The 21,284-nt window shown below is 31.9% G+C and overlaps 1 protein-coding gene across 1 annotated transcript; it reads right to left on the reverse strand.

The window, feature by feature from the left end:
* Nucleotides 12,817-16,503, reverse strand: LOC18598201 (GDSL esterase/lipase At5g03610). The gene is made up of 5 exons (XM_007027622.2): nucleotides 16,100-16,503; nucleotides 15,810-16,013; nucleotides 14,683-14,954; nucleotides 13,328-13,634; nucleotides 12,817-13,225 (listed from the first exon to the last, which is right to left on the reverse strand). The coding sequence occupies exons 1-5, from the start codon at nucleotides 16,158-16,160 to the stop codon at nucleotides 13,008-13,010; spliced, it is 1,062 nt and encodes a 353-aa protein (XP_007027684.2). The 5' UTR covers nucleotides 16,161-16,503; the 3' UTR covers nucleotides 12,817-13,007.

A 21,284-nucleotide genomic window follows, 5' to 3' on the forward strand; every position in this document is an offset into this window, starting at 1 on the left:
TATTGAAATTGTGGCTTATGACACTATGGTAGCATGATGGCTAAATTTTTGGGGTTGGCATGAAATATATGAACAGTTTTGGATTGGTCTCGATAGACTGGATTAAATTTTATTCGCCATATTATGTTACTGAAAATTTTATGAGTTTGGTGGCATATTAAATGGTCACTACAGTGGTGGGGGTTTCCGTGGACTGCCTATGAGAGGGGCACGATAACCCAATTATATATTTACCTCCGGGGGGAGATGTTGGATGAAGTATCTCTTGAGGTAAGATTTGAGTGCACCTAACGTTCGAGCCACCACGTGAGTGTGAGACTCAGCCAACGCCAAGGAACGGTTATGTGTCAGATGCGAAAACATGTTTATGGTTATGGGACATTTAACAGTCTTGGCGGTCTCAGTGGGATACCTTGACGAAGGTACCAACGAGAATGATTCTGGCAGGGGCCAAGTTTTAAGAACTCATAAGCCGAGAAATTTTGATGAAAAGAAGTTGTTTGGTATAGATTGAAACGAATTTTGCGTTATGAACATTATTGAGATATAACGATTTTATATTGTCTCCATCTACTCGGCTTTAGATGTTTTTTATGGTAATTGTTTACTCACTGGGATTTTATAATCTCACCACTCTCCTTTCCTCACATTTCAGGCTTGGAAAATTTCATAGTTAGCTGACTTTGACAAGGACCTTCATTTGGACTTGAATCGGCAAAAGCTGTAGGTTTTCAGCTTCCGATACATTTTGGTTAGATGCGGGCCCATGTGTCGCTGTAAAAGTAATTTTATACTTTGGTTATTTGCTTTATAGTATATAAGAATATAATTAACTTTTACGCTATAAGAATTATTTACCGATAGCTTTAAAAAAATTATTTTACAAGAAAATAGCTTATGTTATTGAATATTTTTATTATATTCAAATGGTCAGATTTTCACTACAAATGAACGTTTTAGATACTTAATTTGTTTGTAAATCACTAAATATATATTTTCTACTTACCTACTACATTTTTAGCAAGTTTTGAGATTTTTGACGAAAAATGACGAAAATGCCCCTGTGAGCTAGAAAATAATATGTTATGTTCTGATTTGGAAATGACTCGTAATCCTTCAAATTACGATATTTGATAACTATTGCTCACCGGGGAAGTGCAAAACCTGATACGAGAGCCTTGCGAGGTTTCGATCGGCATTCGGGATGAAGAATGTCTGTCAAGGCATCGCGGCGGTTGTCACGAGCCCGATAAGGAGTTTCGGGTCGTGACAGCTAGTCTGCCACGCCACGCTCGGCTTTGCACTGATTTGCTGCTCTTGACTATGATCGAATATCTTGGTATCTATGGTAGATTGGTATGGTATGCTTTATCAAATGAAAAGAGGTATTGGTGGGCCCGTTCCAATTGCATGATTCTTAATTCCTTAAATTAGTTAATTTGCCTCTATTAAAGACAAAGAATTAATTAGGTTCTACTATCATATTTCAATTTTCAAAGGGGTAAAGCAACCTGTTGTGGCCAAATCAATTAATTCCTTCTTTTTTTTTCATCATCAGTAGGTTAAACTGATATGCTTTTAACTATTAGTAATATGTATTCTCTACCGCGGAGTAATAAAATGCAATAGATGAAAAGGTGATTTTCTTATTTATCTAGCTCTTGATATCCTCTTGCGCTCATCATGAACATGGACAATTTTTCTGTTAGTTTGCTGATAGCATTCTGGCAATATTAAATTCATATCTGAAGTCTTTTAAAAGATGAACCATTACATCAGGAAAATAACATAGCTATTATTTGCGTTGTCTTTAGTGTTTTTTAATCCAATAATTAGTTACTAGTTATTGATGTTTGGTCTTTGTGAGGTGAAAAAGATATGGTTTCTGCAAATTAGAAGTTCAATATTAACATTGTTTTTGATATCTTCCAAATGGACAGGGTAGCCTCTAATATGAAAACCACAAATGTGAGACTTAAGGATACTATTAACCAGGTAATTTGGATTGTCTTTCATATTTTGATTTTAGATGGAACCTAATTTCTATCTCTTCCCTAATTTTTGCCATGTTTACTTTGATCTGTTCAGCTGAAGTCAAGCCGCAACTTTTGCATTAATATCATCTTTTTGTGCATAATTCTTGGTATTGCTACTTATTTATACAAGTAAGTTTCCTAATTTTACTTGAACTTTTGCATTGAGTATTGCACAGTGCAATTTGTTTCTCAGACAAAACTTCACTAATTAAATTGTTGCTAATATATTTGCATAGTTGCTTCTCATATTTTGTTATTTTTATGTTTCTAGGTTTTTTGAAAAATGGATGCAGCTAACAAATGTGATGATAGTGTTAATTATAATTGCAATAAGACCCTCTCTCAATCATCAGCATATGTAGGGTCAAGTTCACAACAAGTACCTATAATTGAGCCTTTTAGAACTCCTGCTAGTGGTAGTCAAGCTTTGATCTTGCTTACTGGAAGTAAACCTCCATTGTGTAGTTCAAGTACCAAACGTCGTCGTAAATTAACTTCGGAGGTTTGGAATCATTTTGAAAAGAAAAATATCAATTGGGAAGATGTGGCAAGTTGTAATTATTGTAAAGCTATTCTTAAGGCCAATAGCAAGAATGGAACAACCGTTTTGAAAAATCACATGAATACTTGTGTAAGGAGAAAAAATTCAAGCATTGAACAATGCTTTGAAAAGCAAAAGCAACTTGGCATAGATACACAAGCTGATGGGAAGGTTCATATTAGAAATTACACATTTGATCAAGACATTTCAAGACATGATTTGGCTTGTGCTACAATCTTGCATGAGTATCCGCTTTCTATTTTTTCTCATGTTGGTTTTAAGAAGTTTGTTGTTGGTCTTCAACCCTTGTTTAAGATGGTTTCTCGCAATACAATTAAAGAGGACATTCACAAGATTTATTGCTCAAAGAAATCCATGCTACAATAGGGGTTTGAGAAGTTAAAAAGTCAAATAGCAATCACGACGAATATGTGGACTTCAAATCAAAAGAAAAGTTACATGTCCGTCACTACTCATTATATTGACGAATCTTGGGAGTTGCAAAGCTATATTTTGAGGTAAGCAATTTTTATTCTAATTCTTTAAATTGTGTTATGTTATATATTAATGGTTTTATGAAAAAAATTTAAGCAAATTCATTAATATTATTTTGTAAACATGTAGATTTGTATATGTCCCAACACCTCACACGATGGATGGTCTTGTTCAAGAAGTGATGAATGCTTTGACTAATGGTATATAGAGAGAAAACTCTCTACTATCATTGTGGATAATTGCAGCTCCAATGATGGTATGATTTCTATCTTAGTGAATCACTTGGGTTCTGAACTTTTACTTGATGGAAAACTTCTTCACATGAGATGTTGTGCACATATATTGAATCTTGTTGTTAAAGATGGATTATCTGTGATTAGCTTGACGAGCCACTTCTTCAAATTTTTCCAATCTAAATGGAGTAGCTGACCAATATACTACACTATCACGAACATTTTCAATCACATCTTTAAAGTGTCATATTCTAAAAAGTTGAGTCTAGATTGTAGAACTAGATGGAATTCAACTTATGTGATGCTTCAGACTGCTATAGGATACAAAGATCTCTTTCCTAAGTTGAAACTTAGAGACAAAGGTTACTCTTATGTGCCTAGTGAGGAAGATTGGGAGAGAGCAAAAAATCTCGCTGACAAGTTGGAAATGTTTTATGATCTCACTAATTTGTTTTCTGGGACAAAGTATCCTACTACAAATTGTTTTTTTGTCAAAGTTTGTAAACTTCGAATTGCAATTGTGAAATGGATGTGCTCTGATGATGTGACAATTAGTGCATTGGCAAAGAAAATGTTTGATAAGTTTGAAAAATATTGGAAAGATATTCATATTGTGCTAGCTGTGGTGATTATCTTGGATCCTAGGTATAAAATGAAGGTGGTTGAGTATTATTTTCCTAAAATTTATGGTGGTGCTGCAAATTATGAGATTGAAAAAGTTAGGAAAACTTGTTATGATTTATTTTAAGAATACTAGAGTAGATCCACCAATCTAAAACCAGAGTCTTCTTAGAGTTCATTAGCAACAACATTTGATGAATCATCTGATCCAGATGATTTGTATGAATTTCTTTATTCTTCTACTGATGGGCATGTGAAGTCAGAATTGGATCATTACTTGGAAGACAAAATTTTTCCATTCACTAAAACTTTTGATATTTTGAATTGGTGGAAGACAAATGGGATAAAGTATCCCACTTTGCAAATGATTGCCAGAGATTTTCTTGCTATTCCTGTTTCTACAGTTGCATCTGAGTCAGCCTTTAGCACTAGTGGGAGAGTGGTGACTAACCATCGAAGTAGGCTTAAACCATATACTTTGGAGGCATTGATGTGCACTCAAAATTAGTTGAGGAATGAAATGAAAGGTAAATAAACTCATTATATTTTTATTTCATTTCTTTTCTTTAGAAATTATCTATTATCCTAAGTGTTATATATTCTTATTTTTTTTATTTGTGTAGGATCATGTATAACAATTGAAGATTCAATTACCACGCTTGTTGACACTAACACGGAAGAAAATGATTGAACTGTTCATGAGCTTGCCTTATTGTCAATTTGTAATGTTGTTTAACTAGTTGTTTGGATAATTATTTTAGTTATTTAAGTTTATTTTGTTGTTGTTTGGATATATGTGTTTGGTTATTTAAGTTTATGTTATTTGTTTGGATCTTTGTGTTTAGTTATTTAAGTTTATGTTGTTATTTGGATATTTATGTATAGTTATTTAAGTTTATATCATTGTATGGATATTTGTTGTTAGTTATTTAACTTTATGTTTAAAATCTTTGTTTTTGATTATTTAAATCTAAATTTTTTTTTGTTTTTATTAATTTTATTAGTAGTTAATTTTATGAAATACGTAAAGAAATATTATTGTATATGTATACGGATTCGGGTAATTGGATACCCATGAAAAAGATTTTAATAATTTTATAATCTAATCGGGTTTTAAACGAGTTAGGGTAATTATAAGGTAGTAAAAATGTCACGACCCAGTACTCTCTTCGAGCCCGTGACATTCGCCGCGATGTCTCGATAGACATTCATTACCCGAAATGTCAACTGAAACCTCGCAAGGCTCTCGCATCAGTTTTACATCTCCCCTGTGAGCAATAGTTACTAAATATCATGTTTTAAGGGAATATAAACTATTTTTAAATCAAAACAAACAAAAAATTAATTTCTGCCACACAAGGGTATTTTGATCATTTTTACCCGAAAATTTTGAAACTTGGTAAAAACACAGCATACAATCAAAAAATATACATTTCTTATCTAAAAATAATTGTAGTAATCTAAATCATCCATTTAAAATGAAATTTTGACTAATCAAACTAAATAAAAATATTAAATAAAATATTCTATTTTCTTATAAAACAATATTTATAGAACTTTGCGTAAATAATTTTTGTAGCGTAAAAGCAAAATAAATTCATACATACAGTGGCACACGCAGCTAGGTATACAAAATATTCTACAATGACATGTGGACCCCGATATAACCAAAAATATGCAAGACTGTAGACCTTCGATTTCTAAAGATGCAAATCCAAAAGCAATCCTCCACAAAATCAACTGTCTACAGACTGTCCTGAGCTTGAAATGGGTAAAAAGAAGGGGTGAGTTTTTACAAACCTAGTGAGTAAGCAAAATTCATCTATAACATCTAAAGCCGAGTAAATAGAGAGAGTTAAATCATCCCATCATAATATAGTTCATAACATTCAAAACTCATTTCAACTCCTACAAAACAATTACATTTCATCAAAATAATCAACAAGGCTTATGATTCTCTTAAAAACTTAGCTTGTGCCAAAACTCATACTCGGTGACACCTTGGTCTGGGCATCCAACAGAGTTCGCCAAGGATGTTAAAACGACATATACCCATAAAACATGTTTTTACTTTTAAAATATAGTCATTCCTTGGCGTTGGCTGAGTTTCATCCTCACGTGGTGGTTCGACGTGAAGTGAACTCTAAACTTACCTTAGGAGATACCCTCCGCGCCTCTCTTACTACGGTAAAATATAACGGGGTTTACCGTGCCTCTTTAATAGGCTGGTCCACAGAAACTCTTCCACTGCAGTAAGCTAATCAAATAACCCACCAAATCAATAAACATTTCGACAGCATGACATGGCTAATATAATATTATCCAGCCTGTCAAGGTAAAACAAAAACAGTTCATATAATCCACAAACCACAAATCCAGCCATTCATGCCATCACATTGTCATAAGCCATCAATCAAACCACATATATATATCGATAACACAAGTATTTAATCTCCACTTACTCAATTTTCAAAATCATCATTGAATTGCAAAACAATTTATAAATCTCATTCATTTAACCATCACTTAACTTGGAAAACATAAAAATCTACGGTTTAAGTTCATTATTCTTTAAAATCATAAAAAAAATGAATATAAACTACTTTAGATAGTTAAGATGAACATTTGATTACTCACAATAGCGGGAGTTTGGAGTACTTCTATTCTTGGTCTTCGGGTACAATATCTTTACCCTTATCAGAGGGCTTACCACCTATACATAATACATGACATGTAATTCAATATATTTGTGCCAAACTGTTATAAAACTATTTCAAACTCTATATGAATGCATGAAATTGAATGAAAATTGTCCGAATAATCACTTAAAGACGGTGTTCTATGTGGGTTCAATTATGATCGGACTGAATTTGTATTCGATCTAACTCGAACTATACACTGTTGAATTAACCAAAACATCCGATTCAACTTCAAATATATTCATTTCACTTCCAAAATTCCAAATACACCTAAGTACCTCAATGAGCTTAATTGTGACTTAATTCACCGTAATCGAAATTCATTCCGATTTTGATATCCGATACCATAAATCATCAATTACGAGCTAAATAACTTGAAATACAACAAAATCCATCATCAACATGTCCTTTAGTAAATTCGGCCAAGGAGAGTTTGATGAAGAACATGTGGTTTTCATGCTTATTTTTCACACCGAGTATCACCAAACAACTAAAAACGCGTATGTAGCATGAAATCTAACAAAACCCGTGATCAAAACCTCTCCCCCTAGGTTCGGCCAGCAACTTTCCTTCATGAAATCTTGAGTTTCAACTATGGAAAATGAAAAAGAGAACATGGGAAAGGTAGATCTTAAGCTAAAATTGAAAAATCTTACCTTTAATTGTTTTGTTCCTTGAAATTCAACAAATTTCTCTTGGATTTTCTTCTCTAGGGTTTGTTCTTATTCTTTGCTCTTTGTTCCTTGCTTTGGCCGGCCAAGAGAGAGTGATTTGGGAGAAGTGTGTGCTGGTTTTTAAAGGGAATTATAAAAGGATTAAAATTTACCACGTGTCACCATGTAATTGGTCCATGGTTAATAACTTAACAATTTAGTATTTGCTCACCACCACATGTAATTTCTTAATTATCCAAAGTATAAAATGATAATAGGTGAAATTCATGGGCTTGACAAGTGTTATGGTAGTGTAAAATTCCAAAAATTTCAATTACGTCCCCCGTGGACACGTAAAATAATCGTTTTGCCCCTATGTTTGGAAAAATATCGAAATTAAAATTTTTCACTTCTAAAATTCAAATCATGCTCCAATTAGCCAAACTTGGTCAAAAATTTCGTCCAACATTCTAATTTTGCTCTCAAGTGGCAAAATGACCATTTTGCCCCTACGTTATGAAAATTCCTAATTTAACTCCAAATTAATTCTCGAACTCCGAATCATCATATTAAAACATTCTAAGGTTCAATAACTCTCAAATACATCCCAAAATCTCTATTCAAACTAATTCGAGGTTTTAATCGACTTAATTGTACCACTAGGTACGATACCAACTTTTAACAATTCTCCAAGGCATTCAAGTATGCAGACATGCTATCAAATACATGAATGACATGGCAAGTATATAATAGAGCTGGGCTTGACAAAAAATGTAATAGGGTTAGGGTTAGGGTAGTAACTTTTAAAATTATTTGGGTAATTAATATGATTAAGGTGGTTGATTTTATAGGGTTAGGGTTCAGGTGTCTCGAAATTATAGGGTACTCGACCCGTTAACATCCCTACATGTGATGACATGGAGTTGAGTTCATAGCTATAGAGAGATCCTAAAGATCCCATGCATGTTCTTCTTTTGGATTTTATATATAAATCTTGTTGAACTACATATTGGGTCTAGTAAATCCTAGTCCATTAGTATATCCATGCAATAGTTGCTACTTAATTGGTCATAAAATTTATTAACAATAGTTTTTAAAAAAAACAAAAATCCTAAAAAAAGAAGAACTGAGAATGCCTTTGGAGGCACTTGAATCGCTTTTGATTAGATGTATGTGAATATATAATTTTTCTGTATAGATTCTTACTTTTTATATTAAATAATAATTATTGTTATTTTTTCAAAAAATAAAATTTTGCCTTCATCCTAAGAACTAACAAAGTGAACATTGATGGTTGCAAGTGAGAGAAAGTTTTGGCAGAAACAGATGATATCAAGTGTTGAGAAGAATAATAATAATTAAAAGAGAAAATTATAAGAAATAACCTTTCTTAGTAAAGGTATTTTAAAAATAACCATTAAAATAAACTTAACTGTTTTTACCCATATTTAGTCATGATTTGATAAAAATACCCTTGAAACTATTTCAAATAAATTAAACCATTCATTACAATTTCTTCCCATTTGTGCTTCCGATTTCTCTCTCTCACGATTCCACTCTCTCTAAGTTTATCTATTTCTCTCTTCAGCATTTATCTGCTATACTTTCGATTTCTCTCTTGCGTTTTCAAATATTTCGTTCTTGCGCTTTGAAGACACCAAGGGATGGTTTTGATATGCTTGGGTGGGTGGTTATTTGAAAATTTTGATTTTTAGGTATTTTTGATAAAACTAAAACGGTAAAAATAATCACAGATGTTTGAAATAGCTTTTAATTGGATCAATTCGAGACCTAGACACTAATAAACTCAAAATTTTAAAATTTATAAACCTAAGTTTTCAAAGGATTTTTTTCGAATTTTAGTCGAAATAGGTATTTTAGATAAGAAAATTTGTATTTTGATTTATGAAAACATGTTAAAAACACTTTAATCGGTGTCAAATTATCAAAAAAAATAAACAAAAATGAAGAAAGTTGAGAGGATTTGAAGTTTTGATTTGTAAATAACAATAATATTTTAAATATTAAAGTGTAACAAAATGTTTTTGAATATGGTGTGTAATAACAATATTTTTTTAACATGACGTGTAACAATAATATTCTTTTTTCAACATAACATGTAACAACATTTTTTAACCGTAATGTATAACATGTTTTTATATATAGCTTGTAACAACAGTATTTTTTTTTTAACATAGCGTGTAACAATCAAATCATAACGTGTAATATATTTTTGTACATGGCGTGTAACAATTTAACCATGACGTGTAACATCATGACATATAATTTCATTAAAAATAATTTTATCTAACTTAATTAAAAATAATTAAAATTATAAAAATTATTTTAAAATATTTTTATCTTTAAAGATTATTTTTAAAAATATTTTTTATCTTTAAAAATTATTTTTTAAAATATCCCATAATAAAACGTTAAGAGTAACTCGCTATCGAGAGCTGCGTGTCAACTTTTTAATGCGGGTTGACGTGGCTCAGGCTCATTAAAAACTCAGGTTTGGGAAAAATCCCTGTGTCCTTTGCAGATATAGTCAGAAGAGCCCACACCTGGGCGGCAAGGCAACGTATTGCTTGATGCAGACGTTTCTGCACAATTACTATCCTTCTTTTTACATTTGAGATTTTATCTGGAAAGTCGCAGATTCGAGACATCTGGACCACCTGTAATCTCTTTTAGTGAAAAGGCCCCCGACTCACTGACAGACAGGTTTTTTGTGGTGCCTATTCGCCCAACGAGAAAACGAGTCTCTTATTAGCTGGAGTTGCCTCTATGTGAAAAAAACACATGCTTTACATTGTTTTTGCCAGGTGGATCAGTTATCAGAGTGAAGTTTGTAAACTTTTCGGATGACAAATAATTAAATCCAAAATTAAATTAAATAACTACTGAATACCATTTTATGTAATAATACTATTACTATTCTCAAATGCACTGGTGCATGCAATACAAACTTTACATGAATTTATTGCACACAAGTATTTGGTTGAATTTTAGTTTCCAAAGAGACAGTATATTTGTAAGAATCTGGGCTACCACACATGAGACGTAAATTAATTCTGAGATAAAAAGAATGTGATTAATAGGACGTGATCGAGATTAGTTCAAAATTCTATGACTAAGGCATAAAGGATTATTGGAAAGGAGAAATGAATGCATGGAAGGAGTGAAATCACTTTCAATAATTAGCTTCGAGCTCATTTTAATAAAGTTGATTATCATTTGCTTCAAGCTGACTTAACATCTAAATTTCGAGTTCCCTTAAAATTACTGTGCAGAAGAAAAGAGAAGAAAACATATATCCTCCTTTTTGCTGAAAGGGGCAGTGTCAGTGAACAGCAACCATGCGATGGCTATAAGAAGGGACATTGTAGAAATTGTTAGGTATATATGGCATTATTATATCTTGCATGTATAGCACATAATTTTGACACAACAGGCTTTCATAAAACAAAAATGAAATCTCAGCAATTGGCTTCAACTTTCCTCCAATTCTCTCCTGGATTAGACTGAGAACCAATAAACTTGAACTAGTGTGCATTTGATACAGCTTGTTGTCAGCAAACAAAGCATTATGGATAGCACTATTAACTGATCACAACAACACAAGTACAATCACACACTAAATAAAGTAACATGCAAAAGTTTAATCAACCAAACTGAAAATCCAAAACAGTAGCACAATAATTTTTCTTTTAGAGCAGACGAATTCTGTAGCTTGTTGTAATTATAGATTGATATTCTAATATCTGCTTTTGGAAGTTTTTGCCTACCCAACGACAATTGCTCTCTATTTAAGTAGAATGTAATTTCCAATCGAGGTAACATCAACTTGAATACTTAAAATCATTCCATCAAAAAAAATAGTAAATATGAAATAGTAATTTATAATGACTTTGAAAGAAAATAAAACTGAGTAGAAATTGAAAAAAAAAAGGGAGCTAAAGAATGTATCTACACTAAAAAAGAGAGAATGATCTTACAACATGGTGCCAGGAGGGAGAAGCAAATGCCAGTGATTCATTTCTTTCTTTCTTTTTGGCTTCAATGTCCTTGTACGTCAAAATGACATCATCATTCCATTAACTATCATATTTGGTTGGTGAAATCATGAACCATCTATTGATACAGAAAATGACCCCTCACCTTTTATAAATTATTGCTTCTTCTATATATATATATATATAGTATCAAACTAATATCTAATTTACAAGGGAAAAGAAAATCTTTAACAAGATAGCTACAGTAATCTTTGCAACGACTTTTTTTTTTTACCAGTTAATTACTTTTTCATATTCATCGACAAATATATAAATAAATATATACACCAACATCGTTGCTAGAGTATCATACTATTTTAAACGTATGGTTTTATTTTTTTTTAACTATTTTTATTAGACTTAATGGAAAATAAATTTTAAGTATAACACTCGAAATCCACAAAAAACAATGGTCATATCCTTTAAGATGAACAATCAATCTATTTTATGTCATGTTATAAATCACAACTGGTAGGTAATGCATTGACGTAGGCAAATTCAGTTGTCCCTTTTTTTTATCGAATGGTCCCGAAGGCGAAAGGCTCCCAAAATAAAGGGGAAGGGGACCAGAGGTAATTCTGTCCGACCCTTAATTATCACTTTAGTTAAGTTTAAGCGGTGAAATTAATGTTTTTCTTTTTCATTTTTTTTCTCTTTTTTTAGTATAAAAATTCATGTTAGCTCAACCTGTGATTATCAGTAAGAAAATAATTATTCGATTAAGGAATAAAAAGAGAAAATAGAAAAATGAAAGAGGATAAGATTCATTTGACGGCCATGGGTCTTTGTCAAAATTACTTTTTTGTCTGGCCTTTGGGCCTACATATCCATCACCTCAATCCTTTAATTGCTGAATTCAAAATGGTTTGCGACTTTGGGATGGGCCAAGGTCCTTGGACGTAGCAACTTTTGCCAAACCCAAAGAGACCCAATCTATGTTGAATTCGAATATTACTTTCTTAAAAAAACAGATTGCATGAGCTAAAAGAATATCATATGAAAAAGCTTCAAGAAAAATGAAAATAATAGGTCGGCCCATATTTGCTTATTGTAGAAAGTAGCCACGAAATTGTTCTTTTAGGCAAAATCTACTTTCTAATTTTTAAGTATTTTTTTCACCTCTAAAATAAATTTTTACCTTGTTAAATTACTACCAATGAGATCTACTCAAGTGTGCCGTGATACTCCATCCCACATCCAAGATTAATGTGATTAATCAAATTTATATAAAAATTAGAGTCAATCAATATAAACAACTTGAATATAAATTTTCAAAGGTCACATAATTTAAATTCAAAAAATTATTGACCTAATGATGTTTAGACTCGAATCATTACAATTAGTATCAAAGACTTGCACCAATTCGTTGTGGCCTTTCATATTGCGCTTCACCCAAAAGGTACTAGGGAAGAACATAGTTTAAACTCGAAAAGTTGGATATTGGGTCTGGCTATTGGGGTCTAGACTCTTGTTAGACCAGAGGTACCGGGTAAGAACTTTCGTTATTTCTTCATACAATTTTACTCTAACCTCAAGCCAAGATTACATCAATAGGAAAAGTACTAAACAAATGAATAAAGAGATAACAAGGAATTCCACATATACCTGAAACAAAATGTAAAGCATTACAAAGTCACAAGTCCCAAACAATATTATTCCTTTCCATGGTAATTCCTATTGGAGTTGCTTGATGCTGTTTTGAAAAGCTGGAGTTGAATATACAGCTTGCCATCCTTCCTGTGTAGGGTGAACTGTATCCCAAAAGAATTTTGATTTAGGATTTGAGCAAAGTGTGTACTTCTTTACCCCATGTTCGTCTACACTTCCACACGAAAATCCAGCAGTCACCCCAACACAGCATGGTTGAAATGGGTTCTCAAATGTTGGACTTACTGCAAAAGAAGTACATGTAGAAATTAGTTAGCAAAAGTAAAATATCATTTTGGCAGTTTTGACTAAAAATGAATCAAAGTGAAGATTGTATATATCATAACCTTGATGAGCTTCTTTCTGATTGAAAACGGTCCAAAAGGCATCATAAAGATCAAGAACAATGACTGAGGTGCTGTTGGTTTTTTTGTTCAAATTGTTCACAGCTTGAACCAGCAGCTGGTTGTGGAGATTAACAAGGGTGTTTTCAGTTGCATTGCATTGCTCAAAGGAGAATTGGGCGGTGCTTTGAGGGAGGCATCCCAATGGTTGCAGGGCACTCACGGCTATTTTCCTCACTCCCAAGCCATGGATGCGTTCCAAGTTCACCGTAAGTTGACTCACAACGCTTTCTATGAAAGCTGGAAAACCCTGTCAGCAAACAGTACTTTTTAGCAAATTTCTCATTCCGTACCTCCTATTTTGTTGATTTTCACAGTAATTAAGAATGATTTTCATACATTCTGATCGGTTTTAATTACTTATCTTGATGACCCAGTATTAGCTTGCTTGCAATAAACAAATAATAGGGACAATTTTTTCATTAAAGCTTATGACATTATGGCTTGGGCTCCGTTATAAGAGCAAATAAACTCATCATTCACCGGATCTCAAAATCCTTGGTAATTCTTTTTCCTTTTTCTTTGCATGCATACATACAATAATAAGAACAAGAGAAAGAGACCTTGATATCTTTAAGAGCTACCTGGCCCTGCATAATATTGAGACACCACGAAGAACAAATATAAGCATGACTTAAATGTTTGCGAAGTGCTAGTATAGAGTCCAATTTTTGTACTACCAAAAAGCACGGCATATCCTTTTATAACTCTTGTCCTTTTATAATCATATACTGATCGAGCAAGCATTGGGCAGGGGCACCCTAGTTCACTGTAACAAAGATATTTAGCCTGAACTAGAGGTACAAGATGCACGGGTTGGATAAAGAGAAAATGAAGTGTCAGTTGGACGGCTCAGATTTTCTCTAAGACCGCGCCAGAAAAAAAACAGCCCAAAAATGCTAGTAGGAACTAGATATTGCACTTGGACAGTAAGACAACAGTTTTATGAATAGGTTACTTCCTAAAATATCTACATGGCAGACAACTATTGGTCCCTTTCATCGATTTAAAAAAAAAACCATTTGGGTGTTTTTTTTTTGCAATTAACTATTAATCGGGTCATTATGTGGTAGAGCAACTGTCACTTCAAGCGGGTTCAACAAGTTCAAGCGTAACAGTGATTATCAGATTCATATGACAAGGCATAAAATTAAAGGGACCATTAACAATTTCATAGTGTAATTAGTGAACCATAGTCAATGCCTGTCACCATCTATAAAACGCTGCCTTGTGCCTGACGAAATCAACAGTACTGGAAATATATAAAGTGTTTAAGAAAAACAGTTAATTTTTATTACCGCAGCAGAACCGTTCCTGGCAATGTAAGCTGAATAGTCATTGCCTGCAAGGCTGACAAGTGCGACAGAAGTTTTCAAGCCCCGCTTGGTGTAGACCGAGTCATTGAGGAGCTGTTGCAAGAAATCGATCTGGGTGGTCATGTTTGGCTCCGGAACTAACGTGTCAAAAACACCCGTCCCTCCATAAGCAAAGTTCACTCCATACTTAAGGCGACCAGCCAGTTCTTTCCTCCATCTGTATGGTATGGGTGTCTTGATTCCCAAATACCCGGCTGCTTGTCAAGAAACAAGGTAAGACTTTTTTCGGTAATAAAAAAATGTTTTTTTTGTTAAATGATTGAGAATGGTTAGAATAAATGAATTCCAAAGGAAGTTGTTGATCATGTTGTGTCACCAAAGTACTGATTTGATTGGAAAGCACTAACAGTAAAGTTTAGGAGATTAGGAACTAAACATAAAGAAAAAGATAAAGTTGCTTTATATTTGATGATCTTTATGGAGAAGAAATGCTGCCACAGCTGATCATTTGTTTTTTCTCTTTGAGTTGTTTGTTACTTTGCATAGCGTTTGAGGGTTTGACACTGTCGGTACTAAACTAAAATGAAACAAAGGTTAAAGGTGTAAATCATTACAGTTATCCTCTTCTTCCTTAAGTACTTAATCGAAGAGGGAATAAGAAAATGAGGAAATGGGTCCATAGAAGCATTTTAAGAGGGTATTTCGTGATAAAGCATGGAAGCACTGAAAAGAATGATTAATGTTAAATAATGGTAAAGAATAAAAGTGTACAAAACTTCAAATCACGTGAAAATGGTCGGACAAGAAGGAAAAGATAGATGATGGCCTGACAAGAGAATAGAAAGATGAACCCCTATAATGCAAAATGAACAGGTTAGGAAAAGGAGAGCGGCAACTCAGCTCGGTAGTAATTATCACGAAGAGGAAAAGAGACAAGCTTGGAGTGAAGAGGAACCCACCACCCATTTTAATATATTATTTAATATGAACAGGAACTAAAGCAACCAACCGCATTACTTGTACCGAAAAGAGAGTGGTAAAGCTAAAGCGGAAAAAGAAAAAAACTATCATTACTCATTAGAAAGAGAGAGAGAGAGAGAGAGGTGTACCAACGTAATCAGTCAAAACACGCCCATCAGAGAAACGGCCAGCTGGTTTCCCAGGAAATGTAATTCCGTAAGGAAATTTCCAGGAACTTGCAATAGCTTTCCTGTTATTCCCTGTATCAGCATAGGAATCTCCAAACACAAAGAGCTTCTTGGGTCCGAAAGCGAACGGAGACACCCTTGAACCCTCAACAACTTGTTGTTGACCTACAATTTTATGAAAACGATTACAAATTTCTTGCAGTGAAAGGCCAGGCATGGGGCAGAAAGAAATGGAGTTCGTTTTCTCTTACCTGAGAAAAGAGAAAGGAGAAAGAAACAGAACAAGGAGAAGAGTAAGTTTTGAGTATCCATTAATCAGGAGCGAACTGCTAGACAAAGAAAACTTTGCAAAGAGAGAGGGAAGGGTGCCAAGTGCCTAAGCTTGGTAGGATATCTGGAGGGTAACGAAGAATATCAACACTTTATATAGTGGACGTAAGCTTCCAGTTGAGCGGTGAAGAGAGCCCACCAGTTGGTCAAATTTTAGAAAGTGAGTGAATAAAAATAGGGAAAGAAGCAGCCACGGAAAGGAAAGTTTTATCTCCCGTTTTTTATTACTTGTTATATGACCAAGTAAAATTATTGAGAAAACTTTAAAATACACTACTGTATACCAAATGAACATGAAGACAACACAGAAAGTTTTATTCCAGTGGAATTGTATGGCCTCCATTAATGAATTTTGTAGTATGCTTTGATGAGTCTTGATTTTAATATAACGCACGTGGTTCCTTTACAGATTATAGCAGAATAATCCAGATCTGATTCAGTAATTTATTCTGCTTTTATGAATAATTAAAGTTTAAATTCAATTCTCCTAAAACCGAGTAATCTCAGGAAAATTTATTGGACATTCTATCTTTGTGCCACCTAATTGTCTCAATCATCTACCTAATTAAGTTAAATTGAGGTTACAGACTTAATTTAGATTAATGCAACATGATTGCTAATATGCTTTACATTGGCGGCGTTTTCTTTTTTATTATTTTTTTTTTTTTGTTTTGAAATGTGAAAGGATTTTATTGTGATTTTTTTTTTGAAAAGTGAAAGGATTTTATTGATCACAAGGAAAAATCCTTGGAAAAAACAGAGTCATACATATAAGAAGAACCAACTCAGAATCAAAGCAACATCGAAGAAATAACAAACAATCAATTGGAGACAAAAAGGCAAGACTGGAGAAGAAACAGGAAATCTGGATCAGCAGCGGCAGAGAGCTACATTGGTGGAGTTTAGAAAGTTTAGGGGATGATATGATGTAACCTGCATTTATTATTGAATTAACTATTTAAATATAATGAGATGTATTTACATATATGTAACATGTATTTATTGTTTAGTTTAAATACTCTAATGTATATATTTCTTCTTTTCTTGTTCGATAAGATCTTTTCCATGTGATAAACGATAAACATTCTCTTTAATAAAATACACTGGCTTTTTAGTGTAATGCTATGTTAATATTGATTTCTCAACCCTATTGTGAGTAGGGTTAAGAAAAAAATCAAGAAAACTTTGATTTGAATCGTAATATTAAGTTCGGAGCAGATCGAATTTTTAATATATACGTTTTGATTTCAGTTCAAATTGAATTATCTAAACCTAAACGAATAATATTTTAAATTAATTTCATATTATTTTTTTAACTTTTCATAAAATAAAAAAAATTATTTCATTAATAAATTTAAGAAATATGCAAAAATTAATGTTAAAAAACTAGAATCTTTTACCAATTGGATGGCTACACACTTATGTAATCTACTTAACTACTGTCGTTAGTGTTTTTGACAATCTGATCAAGGCCGCTCTAGGATAAAGCCAGCAAAACCCTTGCTTTAGGTCCCATAATTTGTAATAATATAATTAATTATATTAAAAATATGTAAAAATTAATATAATTAATAAAATATCTATATATCATCTCATGCTTAATGAAATATCTATTATCTCTCACTTCCTATATCTCGATCAGTTCTCAACTATTTATGTCAATTTTCATTAAAAATATATAAAAATCAAGATAATTAATAAAATAATATATTTTCTCATTTCCCTAATTATGTGCTTCATAAATCTTAATTTTTTTATCACTTCTCAATTTCCACAATTTTATGTACAACAACTATTTTTTTTCTATATATAATACTATTTCTTTTTTAATTTATAATATTCACCTATGAATTTTTCTTTCCTCATTTTCTCTTTCTTCCTCAAGTTCAATAAAAAGAAGTCTTATTTTCTTAATTTAAAAGAAAATTTTTATTTGAATATTTAACATTAAAATTTTGAAATTATTGAGTTGTCCCTTAATCTGGTTCTGGACTTATGTATTATATATCTTTTAGAAATGGCATGGTTAAGAGGAATGTGGCCTCGCATGGTAAGAAGTTAAGTTTTTCTTTCTTTATATTGTATTTTTTCTTTCTTCCCTTTCAAGGACTCATTCTGGTTCAGCAGCAGCATGCCTTCCACATGTATTTTTTCTCGTCTTCAGTCAAACAAACAACATTACTTGTAGTTTAGAAATTAATTTATGTTGACCCAACCCCTATTTTGATTTTCTTTGTTGAATATAATTAATGAAGGTTTAATCAATCAGAAATGCCTGCTCTGTCTATTTCATATGTGGAATTTTAACTCTATAAGCCCCCAATTAACACCAAAGAAAAAGAATTAAAATGGTATACTATTAATGATTACCAAGAAGAGTTTAAAGGGTCAGATTTTATACACCAATACAACAGATTTATACGAGGGGAGCCAAAAATTATAGCAACACGAGTTCGTGTCCAATAACATAGTTTAAAGTACTCATTGGAGACAATAAAATAAAATAACTTGCTCTAAATTGACCTTAAAAGCACTCAAAAAAATAAAATAAAATAAATCAACTTGCTCCATATTTGCAACAAACAATTGTCACTAGCAAATTTCGTTGATTACAAACTTGATTTTAAGAAAAGAAATGAAGAAAAATGATCGTTTTAGGATGCAAATTGAGCTTTGTACTATTATCATTGGAGAAGAAAATTATATGCAATAATTTAACTTGACTTTGTCCAATTATAAGTCTTTTTAAAGATAAATGAATTCAATAGAAATGCGTGTGGAAGCAGCACTTTTTATAATTTAAATTTTGGCTTGTAATATAGAATTGGTGAAGGTCTATATGAGACAGAGTGTCCTCTAAATATTGAGGTTTTTTTTTTTATCTTAGTTTTCATTTAGTTTTTTCAAGTTGGTGCTCAAGCTAACGTTTCAAATTAAGGCAGAAATATTATAAGAAAGTCAAATGATTTGACGGAACTTTTTTAATTGAAAAATATCCACGAGTAATACTATCTTATTCCAAATGGAATAATGTTATGAATTTTGAATTTATTTCCAATGAATTTTTTACATTCATTGAAGAAAAAAATTTTCATCGAGAAAAGTTTGACACCAAGTGAAATTTTTTAGATGAACATTTCTAATGAAATATTTTGTTAGAGATAATTTCTAATTGTTATGAATATATATGGGAATGTTCATTATTTTATGACCAAACAAGTTCATATCAAGTCAAACAATACAACCGTCAGACACAAGAAGTGCAATTTGATTTGAACTTTTAGATTTGATCATATATATCTAGATTTAAATATAAATTGAATTGGATTAATATTAGAATTAAGGGGTTATTAGTTTATCAATAAATCCCTCACTTTATTGTAAAAAAGGTCATTAGCCTATAAATAAGTCTCTCACTTTATTTGTAATTATACACTTGAATAAGATCTTTCATACTTTACTAGTTGTTCCTTCAAGTTATATTTCATAATACATTATCAATTCAATTCTCTAATCTTTCAAGTTTTAGTATCATTTAGTTTTCATCATCATCTCAAAGTTGAAGTTCTAGTTCTTTCAAACTTCAAAAGGATTTCAATTGTTGATTTTTTTTTCTTTTTGATTTTAGCGAATAGGTAAGTGACTTGATATTTCTTCAAAGTTTTCATCCCTGAAATTAATTTTGACATGAATTTGCTACAATGTAGTATTTATTATAATTTGTCCCTTGAATTATTAAATCAGATTGAGGATAAAAATTTGTATAATTTTATTTGATATCTTTATTCTAATTTTGGAATATGATTTTCTTAATATATGATTTTTTTTGTTGAATTTTGACTATAATTTTGCTCAACATATATAAATCTATCTTTGATACTATGAGATTTTGCATAAGACATTTTGAATTGGACATTTGAAATTGACTTTGTATGATATCTATTTTTGTAACAAGTGAAAAATATTATACTTTGAATAATCTGAAATACGTTTTGTTTTGGATTTCATGTCTTTTTGTGGTTGAGCAAAATAACAAGCTACTAAGAAAAAATCATAAACTTTGTCCATTCCCTGAAGTGAATGCGACATAATTTAAGAATTATGATTATAGACGTAAAAGAGGTCGTCATAATAATTACAATCATAGTGGTTATACCAATCACTTTTCTAAGAATACATTTAATCATTAAAAATGGATGGATACTTTTACCCACTAAAGTACTGAAATGGGATGAAACTCATAGATAATAATTATCATATGCAATGAAAAATAAAAATTTTAAATGTACCATGTCATGCCACTACTCATGGATCACCTTGGTGATTTTAATATAAACAAAATTTAAGAGGAGTAATAAAAAAAATGCTACATAACCAAGTGATGTCGTAATCACTATGGCAAATCCTCTTGATTGAGAGAAGATACGACACTACTCTTATTTCTACTCGAGCCCGTGTATACCACAAAAGGAGAAAGAACCCAAGCCACCCAAGCATTTGGCCTCTAACAGTTGCACACATGGTTGCATTTGAACCTTCACAAGGAGTGAGCTTTCTCAACTATGCCTCTATGCTAGCAAGGTGGACAACAACTTGTTCTTTCCACATAATCACACTCATTTTAGCCGAATCACAAAGTTGAAAAACTATTTTTCAAGTAACTCAAGATAGTGTATGGCTAGGCTTTCTTGTTAGTTTTCTAATGACTCAAAAAACTAACTTTTGTGTTTCATTTGTATTATGAGGAGTAGCTGAAAAGTAATATTTATATTTAGGTTAATTAACTTTGTAAATTGCAAATAAGGCCTTAATATTATGACCTCTTCTAATATAGGCCTGACACTTAATTAAACCTTTTTAATAAAGTCATTGTAAAACAAAATAAAATTTAATTTACTTTATTTGTTTGCAATTAAGACTTTAATATTATAACTAATTATAATATTGGCTTTATACTTAATTAAACTATTTTAATTAAGGCCTTAGAAGTTAAAAACTTAATGTATGATTTAAGTTCAACTTAAATCATCACACTTCCAATTTAATTTATGATGTAACTTATTGTGTGCGACCCATTAAGTTCCTAACATGTTGGTAATGGAATTG

This window comes from Theobroma cacao, chromosome 5 (assembly GCF_000208745.1).
Source record: "Theobroma cacao cultivar B97-61/B2 chromosome 5, Criollo_cocoa_genome_V2, whole genome shotgun sequence".
Taxonomy (NCBI): domain Eukaryota; kingdom Viridiplantae; phylum Streptophyta; class Magnoliopsida; order Malvales; family Malvaceae; genus Theobroma; species Theobroma cacao.